Source organism: Strix aluco, chromosome 3 (assembly GCF_031877795.1).
Source record: "Strix aluco isolate bStrAlu1 chromosome 3, bStrAlu1.hap1, whole genome shotgun sequence".
In the NCBI taxonomy this organism is placed as follows: domain Eukaryota; kingdom Metazoa; phylum Chordata; class Aves; order Strigiformes; family Strigidae; genus Strix; species Strix aluco.
The window spans coordinates 4884268-4908366 of NC_133933.1; the positions used below are offsets into that span (position 1 = coordinate 4884268).

General features: G+C 44.2%; 1 protein-coding gene across 1 annotated transcript; it reads left to right on the forward strand.

Annotated features, from left to right (window-relative positions):
* The first annotated feature begins 6078 nt into the window (after positions 1-6078).
* On the forward strand, positions 6079-22708 carry LOC141921655 (D-beta-hydroxybutyrate dehydrogenase, mitochondrial-like). The gene is given in 5 exon segments (XM_074820578.1): positions 6079-6475; positions 15110-15179; positions 15181-15260; positions 18013-18143; positions 21889-22708. Coding segments are annotated over 5 exon segments (1026 nt in total). The 3' UTR covers positions 22237-22708.
* The last annotated feature ends 1391 nt before the right edge of the window (positions 22709-24099 follow it).

A 24099-nucleotide genomic window follows, 5' to 3' on the forward strand; every position in this document is an offset into this window, starting at 1 on the left:
TTTTTCAGGCACTTATTATACGATATTAATCAAAATTCTGAGTGGGATATTTAGGGCTTGGGTAAAATTCTTTTATAATTTTGCTAACGCTTATGCTGGATCAATTTATCACCATTGAACTGATTCTTTATCTACTCTGACACCACTGGAACTTCCCAACAGTCCAGCAGTGTTAGGGCTTTGCATCACATGGAGATGCTCGGAAAGACACGCTGTGTTCAGATACATGCTCTTTCTCAAACTGAATTAACTTTTAAGCAGAGAGAAATCCTAATCTCATAATGTTGTGCCTCTTTTTCAGTAACCCTCAGGTTCAAAACAGTTTATTTGATGAATCATATTATGTCCGCACTGCGTGACTAAGGTGAAAATATGTGCTAGAGGAAACCGCTTTGATTTTAGCACTTTCTAGCTCTGGTCACCAGGAAGAAAAGGAAACTTGATCTCCCCTCATCCTTATCCTCCACCTCCACTTGAAGTTCTCAATTTGCTAAGCTGCAGTAACCGTTCCATGATAGAAATGGGTATTAGTCTGTGTGGAGAAGCAGTCTAAGCATTTTTACTCCTTTTGGGTCATTTTGCAGTAGCATTTCCAGGTCAAAGTCATCCAAATTTGTCTTGCAAGTTAGAAATGGAACAAACCAGTGTTTAATGTTTTGTTTGTTTCTGGAATGTAGTAACTGGAAGGTATAGGGTGTCTTTCCACTTTCCACACTGTCCATGCACAAGGATACACCAGCTGAACCATGACATATCTGTCGCTGAGTCAGAGATGTTCCAGTTTAAAGAGGATCAGTCACTTCAGGTTAGAGGAAAAGGCAGATTTTCCTGCTTCTAAGAGAATTTCCCTCCCATCTCCCTTTGTTTGCTACTACTCCAATACTATCAGAAAGCACTTAATCCTAGGGACTCAATGAAATAACTTCTGACAAATGGAAGACATCATCTCTGGAATAGACTGGGCACTGTACGCAGGACAAATGATTGAAAATATTTCACGGTAGAGATATTCCTGCCTTGCCCTTTAAAAGGAAGCCATCTCCCTTTTATGACACACTGAGCGATACACGTGGCATCCTAAATCTGTTTTGTCAACTGAGTTCAGGGTTTTTAAAAATATGCAATAAGATTTTAATACAGCTCATCACATTATACAGAACCAGACATCCTGCTTAGTCTTCAAAGACTTGATATTCCCCATGCACAGCCCACATGCAACTGCTCCTGTCTAATTACATGCAACGACAGCCTTCAGTTGGCTCCTTTCCTTTGATACCACAGCAGAGCTTTCACTGGCTGAGTCCTGAACTAGGACGCACAGCTTGCCAGCTCTAAAAACTGCAAGCATTTCTGTTCAGAATGTCTCTGGCCGTCTAACTGCACCAAAAATACACTATTTTAATTTTCTTCCTGGAAAGCTAGTTTTCCCAGTCGTGAAATACTTGCCTGCAAGAAGCAGATCCCATTTCAGCTTTTTGGATAGTTGCAGTAAGCAGTGTCTAATGTTCTAATGCATGTTACCATCAGAAGGCAGGAATGTATTTTGCTAAGCTTCTATCCAGATGGGCTGGTCAAAGTGAGTTTCGTGTTTCTTTCTGTTAGATAAGCATCATTTTCACTGTACCAGTATCAAAAAGTCACAGCTAAGGTCAGCAGCATGCTATGGTATTCACTGTACAATAGCAAGAGGCAAGCTCAATGGTCTGGGGTCTGAGCCGACAAGACACAATGGATGGCAAAGAGTCATGTTCATGGTGAGTTGTGGGCAACACAGCCAGCTCCTGTGGGTCAGAAATCCTGATCCTGCACCCTGGAAACCATGAAGCTGGCTTCAAAAGTGTAAGAATGTTAAACAAAATAGGGCTCCTAGGTTTGCTTGGTTATTAGGAGCTTTTAGGAGGCACTCTGTCACATTCTCAGCATTTTTCTGAAGCTTTGGCAAAGAGACACCTTGCACCAAAAGTGACTCCTGTAAAACCAAGGATGGCTCTGCAGTTACCTGAAAAGACATCCGTTTCATCTTTCCTTCAGAAAATAAAAATAATAATGACTTCCACATGATGCTGGAGAGTTGCAGCTGTAAGAAAGACATCAAATATCATTACTCTTCCTACCCACTACTGAGAGTGGGTACCACTGAGCATGACAGATGGTAAATCTTTAGACAGCTCCAGTTTGCAATAAGACTGCTAAGAGGGGTGGAGAGATGCGGGGCTGAGAGAACAGGAACAAGAGAGTGGGTAAAATAAACAGAGGTGAGTAGACATAAGAAGAGGCAAAAAGATAAGAAGGAGATCAAGGTCAGAGAAAAGTTACACTGCCTCCTCCCCTCCCTTGTATCTTGATTTCTACCAGAGTTATGCTGGACAAAGATCTGTGCTTAAATGTCCTGTAGCAAGCTCTGCTCCTCACAGCCACTGACCCTCTCCTCAGGAACTAGGTAAAAAGCAGATATTCCTCCCCTGAAGTCAAGCTGGAAGTCCTGAGTGCACCGGAGGAGGACAGTCCATCCCAGTTCTCCTTTATCATGGTCTTTTCTGGCCATTGCCTGAGAACAAACCGGCAGTCCTTTAGAAATGCACTCTGTTTTGAGGGTAGGGACAACGTGGCAACACTTCCCTGCTCAACAAAAACAGCACCATTTTTTCCAATTTGCTTTGGAGCAATAACTAATAGAGTTAGTAAGATCTGAGCAGTACTTTTTTCTAAGAGGACCCTAATCTTAAATACCTTAAATCCGTAGTTTGGCACTTCTGGAAATGACCTGATTTTCCAAGGTGTGGAAGAACTGCAGCCACTGTGGTCCTCAGGAATGCAGCATATCTGCTTATCTAATCACCTAAGAAGAGATTGTGATGCCTCTGAAAATCCTGTTCTTCAGTTTTTAACCGTAGCAACTTGTTATTTCACACTGAGAAACTTATTGGGTGACCTAGAGGAAAACCTTAAGCGTAAGCTTCACAGGTTGCCGTTCCCAGAAAGGCTCTCAGGAGGAGTGGAAGATGCCTGAGAATGTTCTAGGTGCAGACTTGTCCAGAGCCTCATCGGTACCAACCTCTAAGCATCTTCCATTTCCTCATCTACTTCCTCAAAATCCAGACCTTCGCTTAAATTTGCTACAGGTAAACCACAACTGACTTGAATTACGTAAGAGGTAGAACACATTAAGATAGAGATAAAAATGTGGTGAGTTTTTAATTAAAATGAGTTCTAAAGATGAAAAGGGGATTTCAGAAACTAGACAAAACAGTCATAAATTCAATATGAATATTAACACGTATGCATGTGTATGTGTGTGTGTATAGACATATGTATATATTTGAGTTAGGAACAGAATAATATAAATCAGATGAAGGTCATTCCAACAAATAGAGAAATTCTACTGGAAATACTCTGCACTGTAGACCTAAGTGGCCTCATTTACTGGACTAGGTGGTCATGAAGTTGTTTCTAACTGTGAAGGATACAGTTCTAATCCATAACTTTCAGCCTAAATTATTCTGTTGCTCTGACAACATACTGCTCCTGTTCTCAGATGGGAGCATGCCACATTTGTGTGCCACATTTTTAATATCTTTTGAAGTTTATTTGGAATAGAGACAGAGGTTAGTTGGGTCACCTTTTATTCTACGGGAGAATGGTTTTGTCACTGCCTGTGATCTTTGTGCTGTTAACGGGACACGAAAGCTGAGAGAGTAGAGACTGGCAGACGTGGAGGAGAGGTGGGTAGGAGGCATGGAGGAGGTGAATCTGGAATCCCTCCCTATCTTTTTATGCTGGAGGGAACCAGACAGGGAAGCTGGCTGGAGGACAGGCTGTTATCAACTCTTATGATTTTGAGGGTTGCATAATATTTTTAAATGCAAAGACAAAGCTTTGTGACTCATGTAGTTGCAGAAGATGGAGTGATCTTTTGAAGGCTATAAAAGGGCAGCATCTCCCAGTGCGATGGAGCGTGCTCAAACAAATCTTACTGAGGACGAGTGTCTGGATATCCTCTTTTGGGTTTAACCATTCCACTTCCTACTGTGTCTCCCAGCAGCAAAGCATAACCTCCTTTTCCAAGACACCTGATGCTTTAAATCCTATTACACAATGCCTACAGGAGACCTGAATAGTGCAGAAGAGAGAGCACTGACCAATTGAAAGCTAAAGTAAATCTAGACAGATGGGCAGACGACAAAAGGCACGAGTGCCTGGGCCCATGGAAAAGAGATTTAAACAATAACTATTCCCTTTCTCCTTAGAATGTCATTCAGAACACTCTGTGGGTGCAAAGGGATCCCCACGCAAACACGAAACACAGCTGACTGCAGGGACCAGGGCCATTTCTGGAGACGCATGGACATCAGGGCGCCATCAGTTCTGAAACCCCTCTCCCACAACCAGGTACAGGGCCTGTTTAAGAAAAACTACTACATGTGAACAAGGCTGGCTGTGGAGCTACAGTGATGCAAATTCGGCAAATATTTATGACTGTGCATGTTAAGTCCTGCTGCTTCCTCCGCTGCTGTGTATATGTCAGTGAATGACTCCGGCCCCTTTGTATTTTTCACAAGCCAATTTTAAATCGCAATTAATAAAGGCATCTGGTTCTTTCAACCATTTCATTTTACTCAGAGGAGGCAGACATGACATACTATCCCTTCCAGCAGCTGCTTGGAGAGTTTCTCAGACGAAAGAACGAGCAGAGAAAACACTGCCTAATCAAATTTCTCCCACAATCTTAGCTCGCAGGGATCTTTGTTCAGCAGTGTAAAACTGTCCTTTTAGCCTACAAGAAACAGACCTTTTTCTCCACCAAGGAGTGTTTATAGGCACCCTTGATATAACATAGCAGATGCAGACCGGGGCCATACGGAACCCACATCAATTCGATGCTGTAACCTTACATACAACAACTATAACATAATAACGTGGCTGTGTTAGAAAGCGCAATTTCACGGCTCTGGAAACACTCATGATGCTTTCATTTCATACCCTGTGGCCAGTCTGTAGTGATGGGGTGTGTGAAACCCAGGTGAGCAGGAGCTTAAACTCTCCATAGTACCTTCAGCACTGGGTTTTGGCACAACCCAGCTCCCTTTTGACCTCCCAGATCCAGCCGATGGGCCACCGCATGATGCTTTACAGCCTGCGCTGACCTTTTCCAAACAAGCCACGAGAAGCACGGTGGGGAAGAGGTCCCCCCTCCCTGGTGGGGAGAGACCCGTACCAAGCCCCGGGCTTCACCGGGATGCCAGCACTCCTTCCCACTGCTGCTCGGAGGGGCCGGGGACCAGTCAAAGCTGGGCCCCAGACCCCCGTCAGCCTGCGGTGTTATCCGAAAGGCAGATGCATGCCCGGCGTGCAATAAACCAATTTTAGCACGCTCAGGAGAGATTGTATTTATTCAGGCCTGGGCGCTTGGTGGACTTCTCCACAAATCAAGCACACCATCAGCAGGTCTGCGTGGTCCTTTTATACACAAAAATCAGACGTTAGTGCTTTTCCAAACATGCCTGTCAGATCCTGATCGGTTAGTGATTAACATACAACACAGCTTACATAATGCTTCTACTACTGCACATGCTCAGGGGAAGGGGCTTAACCTGGGCAGGGGTCTTTTTGACCTGGGGGGGTGTTTTTTAGTATTATAATGAAGGCAGTTCACTTTCAGTTAGTTTAATTGCCAAGAAAAGGAATCCAACAGCCACTTTGACAGGTTGTCAGATAACTCATCCTCAACACAATCCCCAACATTCTCTTTACAGTCCAGGGCGTTCTCCTTATTTCTAGGGCTTGGAGAGCAAAGCTTGTTCTTGATGAACTTCTTAGCGCTCACAGTCTTGCTGACCAAGCCTCAAAACTCCGTAACGGTCCCCATAATTGTCCCCAGAGGTGCGGTACCTATAGGTACTAGCACAATTTCTAGCCATGGCTACTAGCCCATGTGAGCTATACCCTATCCGCGGGGCCAGGGCGGTGCCTGCGGCTGCCGCTACCGGGGGCGGGGATGGCGGGCAGGGCGCTGCCTGCCCGCCTGCCCGCCCGCCTGCCTGCCTGCGGCCCACAGGGCGCGGCGGCGGCGCGGGCAGCATGTGGCCCGCGGCCCCTCTCCTCCCCCTCCTCCTCCTCCTCCTCCTGCTGCTGCTGCTGCTGCTGCGGCCGTGGCGGCGCGGGGCGGTGGCGCTGGAGCCGGCCGCCCGGGCCGTGCTCATCACCGGCTGCGACAGCGGCTTCGGGCAGCTGCTGGCGCTCCGCCTCCACCGCCTCGGCTTCACCGTGTTTGCCGGCTGCCTCTGCCCCGGCGGTGAGGGGGCGCGGCGGCTGCAGCGGGAGGCCGCGGCCGGCCCCGGCCCCGGCCCCGGCCCAGGCCCAAGCCCAGGCCCCGGCCCCGGCCCCGGCCGCCTGCGCGTCCTGCGGCTCGATGTCACCCGCGCCCGCGACGTGCTGGCCGCCAAGGAGCTGGTGCTCAGCCACCTGCCCGACCGAGGTGAGCTGAGCTGAGGCGAGCGCGGCGCGGCGGGGCGGCCCGTGGGACCGGCGGCGGCCGCGGGGGTGCGAGCCCCGCGCTGGGCTACCGGCCGTTCGCGGCCCCCGCCGGCCGGAGCGCCGGGGGCACCCGCTTGCCTCTCCCCCGCCCCGGCGGGGCTGGGCCGGCAGGACCGGCGGACACGGAGCCCCGAAAACGGTCCCTCGGCTCGGCGGGGAGCTGCCCGAGAGGCTGTCACGGCGATAGAGTGCACTTCGCATTTGCTAGTAGCCATGGCTAGTAATTGTGCTAGTACCTATAGGTACCGCACCTCTGGGGACAATTATGGGGACCGTTACGGGGTTTTGAGGCTTGGTCAGCAAGACTGCGAGTGCTAAGAAGTTCATCAAGAACAAGCTTTGCTCTCCAAGCCCTAGAAATAAGGAGAACGCCCTGGACTGTAAAGAGAATGTTGGGGATTGTGTTGAGGATGAGTTATCTGACAACCTGTCAAAGTGGCTGTTGGATTCCTTTTCTTGGCAATTAAACTAACTGAAAGTGAACTGCCTTCATTATAATACTAAAAAACACCCCCCCAGGTCAAAAAGACCCCTGCCCAGGTTAAGCCCCTTCCCCTGAGCATGTGCAGTAGTAGAAGCATTATGTAAGCTGTGTTGTATGTTAATCACTAACCGATCAGGATCTGACAGGCATGTTTGGAAAAGCACTAACGTCTGATTTTTGTGTATAAAAGGAGCACGCAAACCTGCTGATGGTGTGCTTGATTTGTGGAGAAGTCCACCGAGCACCCAGGCCTGAATAAATACCTCTCCTGAGCGTGTTACGATTGGTTTATTGCACGCCGGGCACGCATCTGCTTTTCGGGTAACAACAGCGTGTGGCTAGGGAGCACTGTCACTCATGGTGCCAATCGCAATTTCTGCTGGCAGTAATAACAGTATTTTCTATTAAGAAATGCATTGGCACTTGGCTAAGCAGTACACAAACTGGGGCCTACCCGGAGATGCCAACGGGGAAAAGTGGGTGCTCCCATCAGTGCTCCACGGGTGAGTGTCACCCTTCTGCCAGGAGAGGAGATCCCGCAGCGCAGGGGTCCCTGGGATCCCTCCCCAGATATCCAACAGCAGAAAACCGCAGGGAAAGTGGAGGAGAACAAGCATGCTCGTGTCAGAGGCGGTGGGAAGGTGATGAATTTCTGGGCATGATTTGTGAAAGGGGGAATAAAGAAAGGAAATGTAGCGAGGGCAGCTGCCGCGCCGTACCAAACTAGCCGCTTCTTGGTACAACTGGAGATTTGTCAAGCTAGTCCCTGGAAGGGTTACTTAAAAGGAAACCCATCAATCATCCGTTCCCCTGGGTGTATAGATTTTTAGCTTGCAGAATAATTGCAGACAACCTAAATCCTGGGTTATCCCCTCAGAACACTTGACACAGCGCAGGTAATGGGGCCACAGTTACCTCCTTTCCCACTTGGGCTGCAGGGTGAGAGTCACCCAGTGCAACACTGGGGAATACACTTGGCTCAGAGCAGGCTTACTCAGGCTCAGAAGTAAGGTTCCCTCAGAATTACAGACAAACAATGCCTGCTCACTGAGGGAAAACAAGCGGAGAACAAAGCATGCGGAATGATAATGAAATGCAAGGCCTCTGCCTGCCTCCATCATTAGCATGTTGGGAAGGGGATGAAACGAGAATTGAAGTAAGAAAAAGTGTAGATGCTGCTCATTAAGTACGTGTATTTATGGTTGATCTTGACCTTATCTGATTAAGAGACAGAGCCTTCCCCTCTCAGCCTCTCTCCCAAGCTGCAGAGACAACGCAGATGACTCACAAAAGCCCTTATGGGCTAGCTGGGGACCGGGTCCCCTGAAAATCTGGATTACAGATAATTTACGCTATAATTCTGGCAGTTTATGAAACGGTTGCATTCATGCTGTCGTGTAGACTCTGGAGTCCACAGTTCAGCACTAACTTGCTGGCTGTCCTTGCTGCTCATTGGCGTGTGGACCCACGCCTTCAGATCAAGGCAAATCACACTCGAGACATGGGGGCTTGCTGGAGGGGCCAAGGAAAGACACGCGAGCACCACTGGTGTTGAAATGCAGCGCACACGCAACGTCTGCGCGGTGGTTTTCCTGTGTCAGTCGGGCCTTTACACCCGTAACATGGGGCTGGGCACACGCATAGGCAGAGCACACATTTTATGAAAGCCTTTTTCCATTGTTGGTCAGCTCTTCTGCTGCAGCATTTTGAGGGTACTCAGCAAAGGCAGAGAAGAAAAAGTAATTTTATAGACCCAAGTAACACATACGCCATTTGGGGAAACTCCCAGTTACCAAGTAATCTTCCTCCTAAGTTTATTAAATAAAAAGGAACAAAGGAGTTATTTTAATGTCTGATGTTAGTGGAGTAAATACCACAAGTCTTCTTCATAGTTTATGAAATATAGGGGAGTAAGTATTTTTATCTCAAATGTAAAGAAACTGTGAGGATACTCTACTTTTGTAGAGTCTTTAAGCAAAAGACTTCAGTAGGAGTGTTCCTTCTTGGCACCTCTGAAAACAGACGTGTTGTTTTCTTTGGTATTTTAACTTACAAAACCAGTTTCAATTTAACAATTCCACTGAAGGTTAGCTCTCATATTAATGAGAACAAAGAGCAGGTGGTGAGTCCAGAAGGCTGTTTTAAATAAGCATTGGACAGATTAAAACATCGGCTTTTGGTTTTTGCACAAACAATTCAAACTGATGTAGTAATCCAGTGGATTGTGCTGAAAGGTCATAGTAGAACATAGATTATTTTACTTCAAAGCTGTGAAAACATCCACCTTTAAAATAGTTACTGGCAGTGTTCAGTATGTAATTTTTAGCTTGTAAGTACTGTTGGACAGCTCTGTCTCTGTCTCTCCCTCCCTCAGAACTGGGTAATTCTACTCAGCAACTGCCCGTAGAAACTGAGAAGAGGCATCTATCTCTGGGGATCTTTAGGCATTTGTTGGGGATTGTTCCCTCTCTGCGCTTTGTGCCATTTTTACTACCATCACTTTCACTCAGGTACCAAAGATTTTAAGTATGTCACAGCAGCATGCTGGACTTAGAAATTCAGATCACTAAAACGCTCCCGTATCATTCCAAAAATGGTCAAAAAGAAACCGCTTCAGCAATCTCCAGGTTTAATGGTAGGTATGCAAAGGCTATGCATTCCAAACTAAAACCTCAGAAGATGTACCAAAACAGTGAGAGAGCGGCTAAACAACGATTGCTTTTTGCATGCTGTGTTTAAATAGTTCAGAGTAAAGCCTCGTAAATATTAAATATTTATTCTTTATTATTATAGTATCATCCTTTCCATGGACTGTACATCTTGGACAAGTATGACTTTTTTGAATGTCAGACATTGGCAGGTAAGTTGTCTTCCAGATCTGACTGATAAACCAAAAGGTTGTCTTTATCTTAAATCTTTCATTGTAGTTGATGAAAATACATGTTTTCGTGTGTTTATTATGTCTTTATACACTATTTTCATCCTCTCAAACTTGCAGAATGCTTGTTTCTGCTTGTATTTGCATAAAACCTGTTGATCCCTCTCAGGATCACATACTTTTGTTCTAGACCTGATATACAGACAAAGTAAGAGAGTCTCTCTCCTGAAGAGTGCACCATCTACAATGGAGGACTCTCCAGACAAGAAGCTGGCAATGAACAGGGGCTCAGAGAGTTCAAGTGCCTCCCGAATCTTGTTCTTTGGCAGATTTAAGTCACTTCAAACCTAGGCCCAAGTTGAAGAGGCTGCAGTTCTACACTGTAAAGCCTGTATATTCTGCCTAGAGTCCCAGTGAAAAACCTAACCACCTAGTTGTGGGCTGCACTGGACATGAGAGTCACACTCTCCCACCGACTTGGTTCACTGCGTGGAAAGGCATGAGAAGTTCCTGCTTCTGGGAGAACGAGTCCAAGAAGCCTCACTCAGCAGTTGCTGGTGGCAAGAGAAGTCATGGAGGAATACTGTACTCTGGCATTTTCCTGGGCCCGGGATAGTAGACTTCTAAAAGACTAAAAGATAAAAGACTTTCTGCTTTAAGTAGACTATTCAGTACAGAATGTACAAAAAATGTGTGAAATTGCAGGAATAAAACACAGTACTCCCTACACCTTCTAGTTATGCTGTAACCATGAGATAACTAACCCAAGCTCCACCTTGTCTTCTCTCTCTGTTATGCAAGAGTAGAAATCCAAACTACTGGTAACAGACCTAGCTGGACATTCTGCCACTTCATAGTTTGTTTCCTTGTAAACATTTGTTCTATTCTAGACTGTGAAATTACGTCAGTCTGAAAAGGACAGCAAATCAATTTCCATGGTATGTAGCTCATTCTCTAGAGCTAACTAACTGTCCCTCCATAAAAATCTGCTGGCTTTGATGCCTTCCTTTTTCTTTATCTGTTTTTATGGCTTGTGCACCTATTAAGATGTCTTTCTAAAATATTTAGAGTCCTTTCTTGCTTAGAAAGAAGAAACTTCTTGCTCTTGCACATTAAAGCCAATAAGAAGTAGACCAGGACTTTGATTTGCTACTCTCTTAGGCTCTACAGCAAACCTCAGTATTTTTCTGATTTTCTTCTGTTTGAAACAGGAATTTCTTTTCCTTTCCTTGCCTATTGTGAGTGGGTGACATGTCGCTAGCTGGGAGGGAGGGATATTAGTTTAGTCCTACCTCCTAATCCAAGGTTATTGAGTACTCTCCTCCACTTAATTAAGGTTTTCTCTTCATGGAATCTACCCAGCAGGCCCATGATATCATATTTTAGCCCAGACTTCCTATACTCATCCTTGCAATGAAGACAACCACGGCGTAATATTCCAAGCAAAAGATGGTGGCTCATGAATGTACGTGTGTAAAACTCAGGAGTCTCAGCTGCCCTGCTACCACAGACACCCTGCATTGCCACAGACACATTGGTTTGGTCCTTCTCTCCGTTTTTCAGTAGGAATATGGCAGATCACACTCTCCTGCCTTTGGCTAGTTTCCTTTAGTATTGGATTGGAATCTTTCAGGAAAGAGCCTGTCAGGTTTAGATGAGAAACTCCAAAGATCAGTGATACCAAGAATACATGTTTGAGTTTAGAAAATCTGGCTGAATTCAGGTATTATCTGTGTGTAGGCACCTACATAGAAATGGCCTGATTTTCAAAAGGTTTTGCAAGCACACAGCTTGATTGACTTGAATAGGAAGAGGACTTTTAAGAGTTTCTGGAAAAAGGTCAGGCATCTTTTGGGCCTAAATAATGACTTTGGATATGTGCCTTTTGGTCAACATGTCTTGAAGTAGAAATTATCTGGGAGGTTATGTGAGTGTTCTTCTCCTGAAAGCCTCACTAATCTTAAATTAGGTTTCCTGAAGTGATTCTTTAGATCCTCCGCTGTATCTTTTAATTTTTGTCCTCAGCATCCATTTTCCCAATACAGAGATCAGTGAAAATCTCTTTGATGGCCAGTTATGCTTTCCAGCTTATTTATTCCCTGCCTGCTGTAGCATAGTCTAACACCCCTCTTCCTAAACTGTGCTGGGACTGAGTTCCGTTTTGACAGTCTGAGTAATTTTTCCCTTCCAGATCAAACATCAGCTGCTTTTTCCTAATGTGTCTGTGCATGGACACTGAGGAAATGCAATGTCTTTCTCCTTCAGCTGTTCGATTCTTACTTGTGCCTTGTCCTTCTAAAGACTAAATTTCTCAGGTTACCTGAGCTGCGTTTGTGTAAGTAAATACATAATATATTTTGTGTGCACATTTATAGCATTAGTTTTTACCACAAAGATATCAGGAAAGGAAAACCAAAGCCGATTCAGGTACCCTGAGTAGGTAGCTGGGCAAGTTGTTTCTCAGGAGGTAGGAAATTCTCTGAAAAAATGGCATAAGGGAATATCACAATAATGAATAATGAACTGTTTGTTATTTGATTCAACTAAGCAAAGTGGCAGGAAAAATTGTGGAAAATATCAGAACATTTCCTCTTCAGAAATACCAAAATGTTCTAAGAAACAGTATGTTTCACTTGAGGGCAAACAAAATGTTTTGACCTGGCCCTAAGCAAAATCTCTTTTTATGTTTTACTTAATCTTCTCTTCAGAAAAGTCAGTTTCAGTTTAACTCAAGCCAATTTTTCTTCTCTTGACTTTGGATATGGCCACTGCACAGAAAGAAGGGGCCATTATTCTGTGAACTCTGCCTGTTTATACACACAGGCTGGCCTCACCACTAACCACCTGGAGTCTTTGAGGCCCATGAGGCAAATGGCTGGAGAGAAAACTTAAGCCTTGCAAACTAAATTCTGTGTTTCACAGTTTAGAGGAAGAGGAAGAAAACTAATTGTCTGAAGTTTAATGGCTGTATTTCTGAAGCCCTAATGAATTCAGAGGTGTGTGAAGCAAGTGTTTTTGCTGTGCTGTGCAGGATGCAGTGGCAGAAGCAAAATGATGTTGATTTTTTTTTAATTAGAAAAGGTAAAGCTGTGAAGTTCAGGGAACAGCTTTTACAGTGATGCCAGGCTTTAGTCTGTGTTGTGTTAGAGCTAGGCTATGTAAAAATAAACCTGAGTACAGAGACCTCCAGCCTTAAGTAGAAACAGATGGGATCTGCAGCTACTCAGTCCATCTGTAGGCCAGATCATATGCAAGTACAAAAATATTGATAATTAGCTTTTACAGAGGACTCTAATCCATTGATCCGGAAGCATTTTACAAGGAGGTGAGTCCCACAGGGCTAGTTCCATTTTAAGAAGGAAAAATAAAGACACAGAATGATGGAAAGGCCTGGAACAACAGGGCAGAAGGAAGAAGGAAGTCTAGGATGACCAATTCCAGCAGCCAATTTTTTGGTCCATTTCCTCTCCTCTGTCCACTAACATTTGGGGCAGTGGAAAAAAGGTGAATACACAGGAAACTGCTGCATTACTAGGACAGCAGTCAGTCTGCATCTAAAGTTAGAAGAGAGGTCCAGTGTCAAGGATTGCTGTGTGACAGACTGCTGAATAAGGATTTATTCTCTTTGGAGGACAGAGTTATCTAAGCTCTGTGTGGTAAATTCCTGGATTTGAGTGTTTTGTTCTGTAGATGAGACATTCACTGAAAGAACTTTGTTTCTGTTTAAACACCAATTTAATTATATAATGCAAGCAGTGTGTATATGTTAGGAAAGCTTACAGAGTTCTGCTTTGCAAATGAATTCCAAAAATTGTCTGTTCCAGCTTTAACTATTGTTGTGAATGAAATCCTGTATTAATAGTTCTTGGCAAGGCTCTGGAAGGACCAAGACACCATGAAATCATCGCAGTAGCTTTGTCAGAGAAGATCAGAAAGAAGAGAGTTTAGCCCAAGGGTTTCTACAGCACCTTCACCAGGGTAACTAAAGGTTCTCCGAGAGTATCTTTGTCACCATGGGTACAGGAGGCTACAGCTGGGTTGGCATCACACACATGCCCCAGACCCTGTGTCCAGAAGAAGGAAGAGAGGCATTGTTACCCACTCTGCCTCACCAGAAACCCAGGTCTGGAGATCTTGCAGAAGGCATGACAAAACAATCGTTTGCCTCAGACACATATAAGAACTCTTTAAAAAAGTGCATAATAAAAAATCAGGCTACTCTATGTACTTCTTAGTTACACCGCTGGTCACCCTAGAAATACCCTCAGTCAGGATTTGAGGACAGAAACAGGAATGTTTTCAAACACACCATATCACTCACTGCTTTTCCGTACATCTACAGATACGTGCTCTGAGGGCAAGAACAAGTGAGCATGGCTTAATCGGCGTTTAGTCAGCATGTCAGCTCTAAACTGTGAGCGCTCTACACTTCAGCGGAAAAGCATTTCCAACAACTGAGGTTATTAGCGCTGCACAGTGCTCACACAAAGTGTTCTGTGGCTCTGGGCTAAAGGGCTTCCACTTTCTGGCAGAGGGTTGTGTCAGAACAAGCTTTGCTGCTGATAAATTTCTGCTTGTAAACACTGGAATATTCCTGCATTTCAGTGGGCTGGGCTTTTTAGCACCAAAACCAGTTGTTATTTGGAGAATAGAGTTGTTCAAGAGTACAAAATCAAAAAAATACTGCAGCCACAGACCTTACTTGGCTACTTTACCCAGTGCTGCACCCATGTACCTGATTCTGGCTGATTTCAGGAGGAATCGAAGCTCAAAATCCTGTCAAAGGAGCCAAGACTTAGGCTCCTAAATTAGTCAGGAACTTTGAAAATATTACCCTTTATCCTTTAGACTGCTTAATACAATTTTCACAAAGCTGCTCATAGCACACAGTGGGATTAAAGGAATTAAAATATCATGGTACACCACATTGGCAGTAAGATGTAGTCTCCCAGATCATGTTATTCATAAATAACTTAAGACGACTATAAAGTGAGTGATTATTAAATAGCACTGAGACTTAGATAGCCCAGATAATGGCCACAATTCTGTTTCTTCATTAAACAGAACATGCCTGCACTTACAAGTAGAAAGGACAAAAAGATAACACAACTGAAAAGTTGTTTCCAAGGGTTCAAATCACTGGTGTTGTTTCGTTGTCTAATGGTGGTGGTTTTGCAGTGAAAAATGCTTGTTGAGACATTTCTCTTCCGTAGGTTTCTGGGGGCTTGTCAACAATGCAGGAATATCAACATTTGGCAAGACTGGGTGGCTGTCTATGGAGAAATGAAAAATTTGCAGATGTGAATCTCCTTGGGAGCATCAGGACAACCCTGGCATTTCTTCCACTTCTAAGGAAATACAAGGGTAATGCTAATCCACTGTTATTTAGAGTTGTAGAATAATTAGCTTACTATAATCAGTGTAATGTAGCATCTATAAAAGAAGCCTTAATTGTCTCTCATTGAACTGAAATGACAGCCACCTCCTGTGTGGCCTGAAAGAGCAACTTGATCCTGAAAAGAGGGTAAAGTTTTAAGGGGAAAAAATACTCTTAAAGATTCTGTCTTTACAATAGATAGAAAAAGTCATTACAAATAATGAATTATCTCATTGTTTGACTCAAAAAAGAGAGAAAAAATGCTTACAATAGATCATTAAGCCCAGGCAAGACTTTGTGAGCACTGACAATCAGAAAACACAGAGATCCAATAAACTCTTGCTTAACTTCATTATTTAGGCTTTACTATTTTACTGTTTGGCAATTAGGAGAGGAAGGATGACCGTACAGAGGTGAACTAGAGACATCCACCTTCCAGTTCCAGGCGTAGCAAGATCCTCTCTATGACCTTGGGCAGGAAACTTCCAAGTATGTGAAACAGTTTGCATGGACCTCCGTACGCGTGGGCTTTATTCTTTCTCCTGAGAAGAAATAGTTCAAGTAGCCCTCTGCAGCATTGCAGCATGTCTCAGTTGCTTTGCCGTTTGTTCCCTACCTGTCCCCGTTTATATCTCAGAAACAAAGATACCCTTTTCCTTTCTCTCCCTTTTGCTTAGCTTGTCTATTGAAGTTGTAAGCTCTTTAAGGTGAGGATTTGTTCTGTGTGTATACAGCATCAAGCACAGTAAGGGCTAGGTTTCATCTGGAAGCCCCAGATGTCACTGTTACACAAAATGTTGGTAAGATAAAAGCATCTGCTTTTTGGATACCCTGCTTCCTTCTGCCTGGTTGCTTTTGGTTGATGATATTCTGATGCAAGAAAAAAGAAACCTTTAAATACTGCAAGCTGGATGTGTTTTTGTAAAAGAATGTGCTATTGCATATACCCAGTGGGTGTGTTATGTGGCCATTACACAGGGAGACATTACTTTTTTCCTGTGATGTTCTACTTACTGCTAAAACTCTGATGCTGATCCACCAGAAGCATTTGTTTGACTTCGTGAATTGCACAGGGTTATTTTGAAGCGAAACAGACTAATTGTGTGTATGATATTAAGCACATGGATAAACTTTTAGAAGGTTTGGGTCTGGATGGCTGCACCTTCGCTCAAAGGAACGCTCTGTATCTCACTCCTGGCTGTCAGTGCTGCCTTTATTAAATGCCTGCATTCCCATTTTCAAGTCCCATCTATGTAGGAGAGGAGACCACGGCACTTCTAGGAAGAATCCTAGGTTTCCTGTCTCCTTCCTTGCAGGAACAGCCAGGATAGCTAGAGCTCATGTTTTTGGGGGCAGCAAGTGACCTCTCCAAATGAAAAGCTTGAATTATGGACGTTAGAGCATTCTCCTGGGAAAGCTGGGTTTCAGTTACGTTAGGCAAAGAGAGAAGTTAAATGATGTGTCCCAAATCCTGGGTGTGTGCCCCAAATCACCCACTGGCTAAAGGAGGCAGAGCTCATCCTACCATCACTTACCCAGTAGCTGTGTTCTGAAGGAAGGGGCTTACTGCCATTTTAGGATGAGCACCTGTTCCAAGAAAAACTTCAAGATTATTAATACTTAGAAAGGGAGGTATTTCCCTCCAGCCTAGAATTTAAGCATCCTACTCTGAGAGGAACAACATTTCCCCATAACTTTTCCAGCTGGCTAGGCCAGCCGATGTAGCATCTTGATCAGCAAGCTGGTAGTTGTTCTCCTGTTACTGTATACAAGATTTATTCCAGACGCTGTGTAGGAAGGCAGGGGGCCTAATTCAGAATGACAGATTTCACTGTGTTCCTGTGATACCCTTTTGATATCCCACAAGCCTATACCATTTGGTCCGATCTGGGCCCCAGACGTTACCTGCATCTGTGGCAGCAATAGGGGTGCAACTATGTTCTCTGTATTGTTAGCGACGAGGCCGTCTTCTCTTTCACCTCTGGTATTTATATATCCACATTCACACATTTCTTACTATGTGATAGAAGTTTACAAGTAAACAATGGAAACGAACCACAGCCCAGTGCCTCAGGTCAGAAATCTCTGCTATTTAAGACATGCCTGCACTTGGCAAGAGTTACAAAGGGGAAAAAAGCAGCACGGATGACGGAAATTACAAGCAAGGCGGTGTAGGGCTGCACACATTTTGTCAAGTCACCTTTCTCTGGTGAAGCTTGTCATGGAACAGTCTGATTTTGACTTTGCCTGCACAGCTGTAAGCCAGGTCTTAGTGCAGAGACATCGTCAGCGCAGTAAAAATGGTATTAGTAGTCATACAGCCACTGCAGGGAAAATCACCTCCTCTTCTCTTCTGCAGTCCTTCTCCCGTGACTAGCATCGTCTTTTATTACTATTTGTCAGTCTAAAGTTTTAAGGGGACTGCTTTGTTTCCATCTCTTTCATCCTGCCTCAGACTCAGAAGGAATAAGCAGCACGTCGGGAACGTGTTACACTTTGTCTAGTCTAGCATCTGTCGCTGGATGGAAGGAAGATTTTTGTGTGAAGTTCTCTGCTTAACAGAGCCGAGTGCACTTCTGTGCTGGGACTGCACTCACACAGCCCAGCTTTGGCATACTGTGTGTTAAAACAGCATCATGCTGAATACCACGTTATTAGCAGTTCAGAAGATTCAGGTAAATCAATTCTATGTTAAAGACTGAGAGTGAAGTTACATTATTTGCACTCTTTTCTCTGCAGGACGTATTGTTTTCATGTCCAGCATTATTGCCTATTTTTCTCTGGGAAATGGCATTTATTCTATGACAAAGGCAGCTATTGAAAAATTTTGTGATGCTCTAAGACTGGAAATGAAGAAGTTTGGTGTCCGGGTAAGTGATGTAACAAGTAGCTGTTGTGTGAAACTCCCTGCTATTTCTAACATTGATTTCTTTATGAGAAAGAGAGACGTTTCACTCCTGAAACTTCCTACAGAGCTGAAATGCATCTTTGAGTGGGGAAAGAAGCAAGCGACTTGCACAAAGAATACCAAACAACGGTGTGGGGGTGGAAATTTTGGCCAAGGGAACAAGAACAAGCGCATGCAAAATAGTATCTAATCTTGTGCAAAGTCAGCTCCACGCATCCAAATGACAAAGATAAAGATCAGAGCTGAATCCATGGGTGCAGCTTCCCCTTGGAAAGAGGTGGTTTCTTTGTGGCTGATCAGTCAGCTGGAAATCACTGACAACAGCAGACCTGGGTGATACTTGCGTTTCTGAGAAGCTGTGGGATAGCATGTCTTCTCTTTGTGCCAACACTGCAACTTCCACCCTTTCTCCACATCCTCTAGAGTGGAGAAACTTTCAGAGACAGGCCTGCCTGAGCAGTGCCACGCTCTGTGAAGAGCTCGTAACGGTACCAAGTAAATGAAACTTTCTCTGGGGTGGCTGTGGGAGCAAAGAGCCCAGATGTTGAGTGCTGTGCAGCGAGAAGGAAGGCTTGTCACCTACCTGAGGGGTTCTTTCTTCTCTCACAACATCAGCGCTTAAAAGCTCCTTCCTTTTTGTGGGAACAGCTACAGTGCAAGAGGCAGTATCATGCAGAGTAATCATGTTTTTATTCCCTTAACCTAAGAGGCTCTAAGAATGCTCTTAGTGCCTTGTCTAAGCAACACTGATAGTCAAACCTGAAGCTTAGATTTCTAAGTAGCTTCACTAGGCTTTTTCCTTGGAGTCACTCCACTGCTTAAACACTCTTCTCAAACACTAAAAGTCTTCCCTAGAGGATTTACATTGGTGTACTCTACGTACACAGATTTACAGCATTGTTCATAAGTTTTGTGTTGGAAGAAATTACAGCTACATGTCTATTAACTACCCCTCTCAGATAAATATAAAATGCTATAAAATGCAAGTGATTTTACACATCCTGATCCCACACAGCATGATGAGGATTTCAACCAATTAGCTGAGGATAATCTCAAAGGCATGGAAGAGCTTAGTTTAACAGGTTAGCTACTCTGGTCGTTTTGGGATTTTTAAAGTTCCCCCACCCCCAGAATAGCCCCAGCACACAATACAGTGAGCCAGGCCGACAAACATTTCTGGAATATCTATGAGAGTTATTTTTCTGTTTCTCACTGTATGCAAGACACTGGCTGGCATGTGCCTGAGAACCTACCCTGCAGAGAGCCTGAAGAATACACAGTCCCTCTTCCCTGTGCTCCCCTCCCCTGCTCTGTCATTCCCTTGGTCCTTTCAGGAGAAAGTCGCCCAGAGATGGCAAGGAACAGATGGAGCTATGGCTCTGTCCCACTGAATTCTGGCCAGGCAAGCTGGCTGCCTACAGGAAACAAAGTATGTGTCTTCCATTAGAAAGACTATGGAAAATCAAGGAAGGGAGAAAAAAAAAAGTATGCTGTCTCCTAGCCAAGTCCAAAAAACTGCAAAACATGAAGTTTTCAAAGCCCCTTTGTTTAAAAGAAATGTGGGAAGCTTACTATTGGCATTAGTTTGGCTAATAGTGAACACTTTTGAAAATAGCGCTGTTTTGCTGATCGAGGATGCCAATTAAACTCAGACACCAGAGTGAAAAGAGTAGGCTTATTTTACTGTTAATAATTAAAGGATATAACCAAGTAATACAGAAAATAAGCAATAAGAAAAATACAGACTAGTACACTTAATTATTACCACATACCATTAGTTATAGAAAATAAGAATAAGCAAGGCAATGCACCTAATCATTACTACATGATGGGGAGAATAAGTGGTTAAGAAAGATCCATCACCACTTGCACACGTTACAAACACCCAGACCCTCAGTCGCTGGGGAGCCCCGGTTACAGCGAGGATTTGGAAAGTCTTTCCTGGCAAGTGGGAAGTCCTACGCGGTGCGTCCACCCGTAGGTGAGGCATCCAGAGTCGCAGCAAGCGGGTCCAGCCTTGTGTACCAAAAATCAGCAAGTCAAAATGACTTGCACCTTTTTTTTTGAGTGGAAACAGCAGGTTTCATCCTCCTGTTAGTTTCCACCCAAAGCCTGGCCAGGGCTTGGGGGGGAAAACCAGGGTAGTTTCTAACAAGGCCACTTGGGTTCTCAGCCTTGAACAAGGCTAAATGGAACCAAGGGAGTCTCTTTGTCTACTTGCTTCTGTTCCCACAAAGTTTCCAACAAGACCAGACACCTGGTTTCTCAGCCTTGAACAAGGCCATACAAGGAAAGTTGGATACATTCTCAGGACATTTCATCCTCACTACTGACTATATTTTGTCTAAGCTACATCTTTCACTAATGAGCATACATATTTTGTTAATGATCAGATACTAATAATAAATGCTAATGGTAATACAGATTTTACTAATTAGCAGATACTAATAATGGATAACGTTTGGTTGTGAGGTTCATCTGAGGTCAACTTTGTTTCAGGGCCTATTATTCAGGCCCTAGCACTACAAGCACCCAAGGGGAGGGCTCTTGAAGATGCCCGGTGACAAACCTACCCGAGGCAGCATAAGATGCCCCCGGCGATGCATGCTGTCTCTCTGCCGGAGCTCACCCACATCCCTTCCAGCTCCCCACGTACAGCACTCGCATCTCAACCCCTCCGGTATGCAGTGCGCCGATGGCCGCCGGCCGAGCGCAAGGCACGTGCCCGCACCGGCACGCGGGTGGAAGCTGCTGGTAGATGGGCTGGGTGGCAGATTGGAGACATTAAAGCTTTATGTTACCACAGATTTTCCAGAGAACGCCTGCCAGATCCCCAAGTCTCTTACAGAGCTCAGCGCCGTTTTGCCTCCCCTTGTGTTCTAGTCTTTAGAAATCAGGTCAGTTAAATGCCACGGAGTTTTTAATGTTGCATATCTACAAATAGTTTTAACGAGGCTTCTGATAACTGAGGAAAAGCATGCATACTGTGAGTACTCAGCCTGCTCTGAAATTCCCCAGAAGCCTCAGAACAACAACACACGCAAAGAAAACAGGCAGAGCAGCAAAGGATTTCCGTGCTTTCAATTTAAATCCACATGCCCAGAAATCTATGGAAATTTGCTAATGACTCAGTGAGAGCTAGGCCAGGACCTTTGGTCCCCCTCTGTACTTGGCTGACAACACCTGTTTTCCTTTTAATTACACCTACTTGGGGAATACAGCACTTCTTTCCCCAAGACCTTCTAATTTTCTTTGACGTCCTCCTTTTCTCCCAAACTGGGGCAAAAAATTACCAATTGTAAGATTCGCCACTGAGTGAAAAATCCAAAGTATTCCACTTTGGAGACATCAAAGTCATACTGAAGCACTTTGTCTCAGTACTGTCAAAACATTTATACCATTAAGCATTCTATAAAAATCAAAGATGCACTATTGCATTCTGTGAAGGTATGCTGAGTAGTCAAAACAAGAATAATATCATCAGAGCGAAATGAGGAAGTCAGAATAAAGCACCTCTGCAATCTTAAACGTTTCATGGGAATATATTTGATTTCAGTCAAGTTTTCAAGGTTAAAATTTCAACAAAGCAGCATTTTCTGGAAGAAATCTGTTTGCAGAAAGCTTTTGATCTGTTTTACTGACTATAGTATTTAATTGAATTCGGAATGACTGATTGCATCTTGATAAGTTTTACGTCTTGCTTTTAGGCCTGTATTATTCAGCCAGGAAATTATGCACGCTCTACAAAAATTCAGCCACCAGTCAGTGCCGAAGAGATTTGGAACGAACTCAGTGAAGAGGAAAAGGCAGATTACAAGAAGGAGTATGTTCAAGAGCGGGCAAACTTTTTCAACAGCATACTCGGCGAAGGAAGCACTAACGGCAATGAGGTTGTAGATGCTATGGTAGATGCTTTAATGTCTCCTGCACCCAAGGCACGTTACATGGTAGCGAAGCTGAAGGAGAAAGCACTGGTGTTTGTGTGTGCTTTATTCCCAACTGTTGTGATGGATTCCATTTTGTCTTATGCTCTGAGCAAAGTAAAACGTGCGTAGCCAAGTTGGTGCTGTTCAGTGACTCAAGCCGGGTGGTTTTTTAAGCTGTGAAAGCCAGGGCTCAATTTAATGCCCCCAGAAATACCAAGTTACTGTGTTAGAGACATGATGGAGACAAAACGGCGCATATCCCACAGGGCAACTGCACACCTGAAATCATTACAGCAGAGATGAAAATACCTTATTTGTAGGAACCTGAGTAGTAATTTATTAGGGATGATGGGAAGAGGCTAATGGAAAAGTTAGGAATGAGCACTAGACCTTGAAATACTTTGAATAGAGTTAGGTGGCTGTAGAAAGTTAGGAAGAGTTGAGTAACAAAGTTGTAATATGGAAACAGTGTCTTGTCTAACTACAGTTCAGCACTTTTTCAGGTGTTGATAGATCTGTAACAAAACCAGTATGTCCTGGACTTTGGAAAGTAAGTAGCAAATGAGTATTCAATCCTAAATAAACTCTATCTTTTATCTAATGTCTGGATTAATCAATGTGTTAACCTATAGTCAGAGAGCTAAACACCAAGGTGACAGACACCAGTGTGCAGTAGCAACCTGTAGCTTAGAAAGAACATACGCAGCCTGGAGCTCTGTTTTTGCTACTATTACAGGGAATAAGGTCCAATGAAAAAAATATCTATTAACATCAACAGGAAAACTTCTAGTGGAAGGTGTCCCTACTCATGGCAGGGGGGTTGGAACTAGATGATCTTTAAGATCCCTTCCAACCCAAACCATTCTGTGATTCTACAAGATTAATTGAACACAGTGTCTTCATTAGCAGTCTCCTACTAACCGTTGTGGAAAAGATTGCTGGTTTACACATACACAGTTTTAAATTTGGCTTGGTTGTGGCATGGCACAAAATCCAAGAACTCTGGGACCAAAAGATCCCAGAAACCTGGGATCGACTGTGGTGACGCTGGTAGATACAGGACAGCAGCATGGAGCATCAGCCTCCCCCATGCCAGGTCTCCCATATCAAACCGAAGACTCTGCTATAAATTGACCTAGTTAACTTCTTGGTCTGAACCAGAAATTGCATCCTATACCTGGGAAGTCTTTCCTAATCTATTTAATTAGAAAGTTTACTTTCTCTTTTGGTGTGTAATTGGGCAGCCTGAATCAGAAACATAAGTGAGATGAGCAAACAGACTGACTATTCCAGGTCCTCTCCTGATACACTCAGCAGGGGAACAGCCATCTTACTGCACCCTTTTTAGATTGTGGAACATCTTACTTCTCTTCCCAAAAGCTGGACCCGTCCCTGGAGCTGGCATTGGTAAGAGGACAAGCCAGGGCTCCCATCTGTTCCCCTGCCCATCAACAGCAAGATTATCGGATGATTATCATCCACTCTCCTCATTTAACCACAACTGAGGAAGGCCAAGCAAGGGAATAGGAACAAGGCTTATTCCAACTGAACAAATCGATTTCTTATATAGGAATTCCCCGTGCTTGACCTCAGGGATTTCAGCAGCCTTACATTGCTTTGGAAGAGTTGCATTCATGCTCCTAGCCATTCTTTGTGCAGATTACACTTCCTTACAGTAAGTAGGGACTGAACAGCTTTGAAACCCAGATGTTTCTTCATCAGGCCCAGGATACACACTCTTCTCTCTGCCTCAGAGACAATGCTGATTTCCATTGCATGGTCTCCCTTCTGTTTGCATTTCTAAAAGCTACAGCAGTTAAGTTGTTGCCGAGAGCCAGGACCACCAGAAGAGCTGCCTCTCAGATATTGACAACGTGAAATACTTTCAACTGAAAATTCCTCCTTAACTGGCTGTGTGTGTGGTGAAGCATGTGATCAATATTTCAGTTGCCTCATGTAACATCAGATGAGCAACACTCCAGAACATTTATT